Below are 6,000 nucleotides of genomic sequence, written 5' to 3'. Positions count from 1 at the left end.
GATGAAATTTCCTTACTCTGTGTGTGTGTGAAAAGCAACTGTTGCAGGGGAGAAACAGCCCACAAGGAAGAGAGCTGACTCTAGCCACGTTTCACAGTAGAGGACTCTCTTTGTTTGTTTGTTTTTGTGGAACTGGGAGCTGAACTCTGTGCAGAGAGCATAAAACCAGTCCCCAGCTTGACCCCAGCATGGTTCCTGGCTGAGGAAAGCCCTTGCTGTCAGGCACCAGAACCTGGTCAGTGGGACGTGGGAACCCACTGGTGGGAAACTGGAGGTTGAGATGTGTCAGACTGTGTTGGCACATCACCCTGGCTGGTATTTTTGTTCAAAAACATAATGCTAATTTTCCCAGTAGTTGGGGGGTATCTCTGATCCTGGGAAAAGAGATCAAGTACAAACAGTACCCCACAAAAGCCAGTGTTGGCTCATGGGGGCTGAATCAAATGTGAATTGAAAAGCATTGTTGGTGAAGGACTAGCAAAGAGGCCAAGTGAAGGCAACAACCTCTTGCTTTCCCAAAATGGATTTTCACATAGTAATAGAATGTTTTGGGTTGGAAGGGATCTTAAAGATCATCCCATTCCAATTCCCTTTGATAAAAACAAGCTGCTTGGGGCTCCATCCAGGGAAACCTTGAACACTTCCAGGAATGGGCCATGCCCCAGTTCTCTGGGCATCCTACCCCTCGCCATTTTGAGGTTGGATGTACCTTTTTAGCAACCTGGGTGTGTCTGGTCAGATCTCCCCCTTGTCCCACACAAGGAGCATGACTGGAAGGCCACTGTGTCCCTGGGGGACATCCACATTCACTGCTCCAAAACATGGAGCCCCTGCAACCTGGCACTGCTTCCTTGGGGTGGTGGCCCCTTCCCAGACCTGTGACCCAGTGCTTTCCAACCAGGGGGGTTTGAGTTGTCAGTTCCCTTGCCAGGAGGTTGTGGGCTGCAGGTAATGAGGGAAGGAAAGCCTTGCTAGGCTGATGGTGCTAAAAATCAAACAGTGGCTTTTCTCCTGCACCTCCTGCCCATCCAGCCCCTGCTGATCCAGCAGTGCATCCTGTTTCAGGGTCCCCGTCCCCATGGGCTGGTTGATGGCAGCCAGGGGGGAACAACCCTGTCACCCTTTGCAGGCAGGAGCTGCAGCCAAGGGGAGTGGGGCCAGAAAGGAGGAGGGAGAGTCTCACAGGAGATTTTTCCATCCCCAGGGCTTGGGCAAAGCTGCTATGCTCTCTGTAAGCAAACCCAGCAACTTGATTAAAAAGAGGCAGACCTCCTCACATATATCATCCCCACCTACTTATTTTGGACTGCCTGATCTGTGTGCTCAGTGGTGTTTCTTATTTCACTGCTACTGTGGAGCATTAAGGGAATGCTCCACAGTTTTCTCCCTCTGCTGTTCCTTCTGCCAGTGCTTGCTCTGGTCTTTGTTTTACTTCCAACAGCCCTTTCACCTAAGGTTTTCCCGTTTCCCAGGGGTGTCAATGCAATTTAGTTCCCACACTGGTGCTGAAGGACTTGGTGTGGACCCCAGCCTCTCCCACCTCACCCTGTATTCAAAGAGGACAGAACATTTCCCACTTCTGCCAAAGGAGTGCAAAGCTCTTACTCCAAAAATGGGGCACTGAGCACCCCTGATTTGGGAAGGTGTCCAAAGGCTTTCCCATTCCCAGCCTGGGTGAGGGCTCTGCTTGGCCCCCAAAAGAAAGAGGTGTTTCCCTGGTGCTTCAATCTCCCAGCTTTAATACCAGCAGCAGCTCACTTGGGGAGTTGTCAGTGGTGATAAACTCAGTCCCATTCTGTTTCAAAATTGGTTTAAGAAAGATGCCTGGCTGTTTAATATTTAAGCTAAATGTTTAATGTTTAAACAGGGAAATTGGTCTGATTGTCAGAAAGGGCATTAAAGCAGGATGGGAACTGGTCTATAATCTCTGACAAATGCTGCCCTTTCTCTGCAGCTGCCTGGTGCCTGGGAGCTGCAGGAGTTTCAGAAATGCCAGTTTTAATCAATCTCACTCATTTCATTTGCTGCCTGCCAATCCCACAGCAGTGAGATGTGCCTTTCCCTGGGAAGTGGCAACATTGTACCTGGCCCTGTTTAACAGTTTGAGATTAATTCAGCTGAATTGCATTGGTATTTCAAACCCCAAAGTAATTTCAATTGAAATGTGTGTGGAAAAGGTGAAAAGTGAAGCTGGACAATGTTGGCTCATGGGTGTATTGCAGATGATTTGGGGTCCCTTTTACATGTGCACACAGAAGTTCTGATGTCAAGCCTGAAAATGAATGGCTCTAATTGCTACAAATACACCTATGGATAAATTATTTTTGAACAGGTACAGGCAGTTTTTTTCAGATGGTGGAAATGCATGTGGCAGTGTAGAACTATTTCAGACCACAAAAGGCTCCTCAGCAGCCTGTGCTCCCTCGCTGAGGAGGCACAGCGGCTGTGCCAGGCTGCATGCCCAGGGTACTCCTTGTGCACAGGAATTCCTGCTCAGCAATGGCTGGAGCTGGGGAGAGCACACTCAGCAGGGAGCCCTCGAGTCAATCAGCAACTCAGGAAACTCACAAAAAACCAAGCAAGGCAGAATCTGAAGAAAAGTTTATAAGAAGATCAAGGTTTCAGGACTATTGAAAGGCACATTTCACCCATGTTGAACGACAGCTGAGCTCATGGACACGTACAACGCTCAAAATTCATGGCAAAAAGATCACATAATGATGGCACATTGTGAAACATACATTCCAGACTTCAGTCAAACACTAAAGTGATTATTTTAAGAGTATCATGTACATAATAAGAGTGGAACAGGCAGATGCATCCAATTACTGTAATTTACAAGGCAGTAATTCGAGCCTCAAATACAGTTCTCCTTATTAGAAGAAGGGGCTATGGATTAGCAGCAAAATGAGGGGCAGTAAATGGACAGGGAATCAGGAAGTTGCTGCCATTTGGAAAATAACAGCCAGCACCAGCTGCAAGTGGGAGGAATTTAACTTGGCTAATTCATTTCACTGTGCTGTGGCAGCACAGGGCTGGGCTGGATGGATGCTCTCAGGGCAGGCACCCTGCAGAGCAGATGTGCACAGATGTTTCCTTGGCAGTGGGCAGGATGAAGTCCAGCCATGCCTCCTCTCTCCCTGTTCAGTGCTGTGCCTTGTGCTAATTACCTCCTTTCATCCAGCTCGGGGTTAAATTTCACATTGCGATGATTAATAATTAATCAAATGCACTTGAAAATTAATTTGGCAATTCTAGGACTGATTGGCATGCTAATCTCTTCTGTGCAGCGGGGATGGTATGGGAACAACCTCGGATGTTCTGAGGTGAATGCATGAGGGCATTTACTATCTTGTGTGGTGAAAAATAAAGCACTGAGTGGAAACAAAAGCGTTCTCCGAGACCTCTTTGCAACTCAGAAAAGGTGTGATCTGCATTTTGCCTTCCTGTATTAGGAATATATCATTGATATTATCATGTCCAACCAAAACCAAATGGACAAGTTTGAAAAACGCCCCCACAGTTGATTTATTTCTGTTTAACTGCAGTAGATTCGATGCATTAATTATGGGACTAAAAAGAAAAATCACAAGGAGAAAAATTGTTGGCTCTTTCCAGCTGTCCATGCCACTTCTCTCCAAAATAACACTCATCTGGTGAAAGGGGAGGAGAGGGGGTGTGCAGCTCCCCCTGGTCCCCGCTAGTTCCGGCAAGCAAGTCCCTTTTTACAGACCAAGAGCCCTGCAGCAGCCACAGAGGTGACACACAGGGTGCAGCTCAGCAGGCACAGCAGCCCCGGTGCCGAGGGCAGGTTCCTCTCCCAGAAGCTCCTGGAGAATGGTCGGGCTGGGACATCCTGGGGGAGAGAGGAGATGGTGACTCCACAGGGTGTCCCCTCACCCTGAGGTGGCAAATGCCCCCCCTGAGGCTGGGGAGGTGACAGGTATTTCCCAGGTGGTGCAGGGAGAAGAGTCATGGCTGTGAGATGTGTGTTCTGTCATCCTGAACAGCCACAGGACAGTGAAGATGGAGTTACTTGTGGCTGGAATGATGTTCTATTTGGCTTTAAACCATAGACTGGGACTGGGCAGAATTAGGCTGCATTTTTCAGTCCCCCAGGCTCTGAGATCAGTGTGCTTGGCTCTTAGTCATCCACCCTTCAGACAGGGGTAACAATATTCCTTGGACAACTCACAAAAATAATGCCATCAGCATGTGAAGTGACTAAAGGCTTGCCTGGGAGCAGGGTGCACAGGAGTCACTGAAATAGGGACACACCTGACTGAGGGGTGTGTGCCTGACTGGGTGACAGTGATTCTCTGGCTCACCTTTGACTCTGGCTCTGGCATCCAAATCTCACTCTTGGAGATCTTCCCCATACTGTGCAGTACCTAGAAGAAAAAATTATTTGTGCCATGTGAAAAAATTATAACCCACAATACTTCCAGTGTTGGAGAAACAGAGGAAGTCAGAGCAAGTGACATTGATAAAAGGTGTTACTATGACTAGCTGCAAGTCCCTTGAACCAGAAAATGTACAGTGATTTCTACAGATTTCTAGAGCTTCTCTAAATATTTCTGTGGGAGGTTTTTAGTTTTTTTTTTTTTGTTTTGTTTTGTTTTTTTGGTTTAGTTTGGTTTTTTTCTGAGTAAAAGTAAAAAAGCTTTTTCTCAAGGCAGTTTGAGAAATACCAAGGTGAGGTTACAGCCATGCACTTGGGACACAAAACCTGTTAGAAAGGGATATAGATAAGAGGAGATATAGGGATATATCTAGATATAGAAAGAGGAGAGATGCAACTCTGAGGCTCTCACAGCATAGGATTGTGGAGCCCTCCCTCACCTATTCAGGCAGTACAAAGCTTATCAAGGATTTTTCTTGAGAATAAACTGATTCAATCAGTAAATCATGGGGATTTTGGGAGGGGAAATGAATGCCTCCAGAACACAGCTCACTGTCTTTGTAACTACTGCTCACAGACATGGTGAAAAGAGAAATTAGGTGACTTGAAACAAAGCAAGTAATAATGGTTATAAGGCAAATATGACATTCTGTCAAATGGAAGTAAAAGACTGATTTTCCTTTAAATAACAACTTTGTGGCTTTGCCATGCAGTTGTAACTGCAATGTGCACCCTTAAATGCTTTTTTCCCCTCCCTCCAGGTTGTTGTAAAGGGATTTCACTGTGACTGGGAACCCAGCCCAATGTGTGTCATTCTGAGGAGATTTAGACATTATCAGAGCTGCACATTACAATTTCATAAGGCTCAGCTAACAGGACTGTCTTGTAAAAGGAGAAGCAGAAGGGATAGATCAAAAATGAGAACAATGTTCAGATTTTCAGATTTCTGCACAGGAAATAGCTGTGAGCATTTGAAATGACTTAGATGAGTTTTAAAACACGCAGTGATTAATTTGTTAGAAATTGAGGTAGTGTATCTACAAGCAGCATCAGGTTGGAGGGTTTTTGGAGGCTTTTTTCCTCTAGACATGCAGTACATGGCATAAGCTTTATTTTAAGTCTCCAGTTCAGTAATATTCTGATTTGGTTGAAATTCTTGGCTTCACTTTATTCAATAACCAATAAAGTAAGTTTAAAAAATAAAAATGTTTTGGTCATGTTGTTTTCTAGTATCCCTCCGGGCCAATTCTAGGAGCCTTTGCACTAAATCAGACTATCCCAGCAGTACTTAATCCTTTGCAGCCTTTTGATAGAGATGCTGGGAGCAGAGCAGGATATGTACCTCTCTGGCTGCTCTCTCTCCTGCCTGCACAGCTCCCTCCATGTATCCGCTCCACTGCGTCGCTGTCTCCGTGCCAGCAAAGTAGATCCTGTCAACAGGCTGGCGAATGATCCTTCAAAACAAGGGGAGAATGTCAGGGGACAAGTGACAGGAGGGTGATGAGCCTTCTAAAAGCAATTTATGGCTTTGATGGAGCACAGGGCTTCAGCTGTCCAGAATCCCTGCAGACCTGGGCTGAGGTGTGATCGGCTGTCCC

The 6,000-nt window shown here is 46.3% G+C and overlaps 1 protein-coding gene across 1 annotated transcript in view; it reads right to left on the bottom strand.

Moving 5' to 3' along the window:
- Positions 1-2,586: 2,586 nt before the first annotated feature.
- The window catches only part of LOC136553748 (amine oxidase [flavin-containing] A-like), a 35,018-nt gene continuing 31,604 nt past the window's right edge, over positions 2,587-6,000 (bottom strand). The window contains exons 13-15 of the mRNA XM_066545499.1: positions 5,745-5,856; positions 4,329-4,391; positions 2,587-3,856 (exon numbers count right to left, since the gene is read on the bottom strand). Of these exons, the coding sequence (XP_066401596.1) occupies positions 3,701-3,856; positions 4,329-4,391; positions 5,745-5,856 (331 nt within the window). The 3' untranslated portion in view covers positions 2,587-3,700. The remainder of the gene's footprint in view (positions 3,857-4,328; positions 4,392-5,744; positions 5,857-6,000) is intronic.

The sequence above is a fragment of the Molothrus aeneus genome, chromosome 2 (assembly GCF_037042795.1).
Source record: "Molothrus aeneus isolate 106 chromosome 2, BPBGC_Maene_1.0, whole genome shotgun sequence".
In the NCBI taxonomy this organism is placed as follows: domain Eukaryota; kingdom Metazoa; phylum Chordata; class Aves; order Passeriformes; family Icteridae; genus Molothrus; species Molothrus aeneus.
This window is presented reverse-complemented; position numbering and strand designations above follow the sequence as displayed.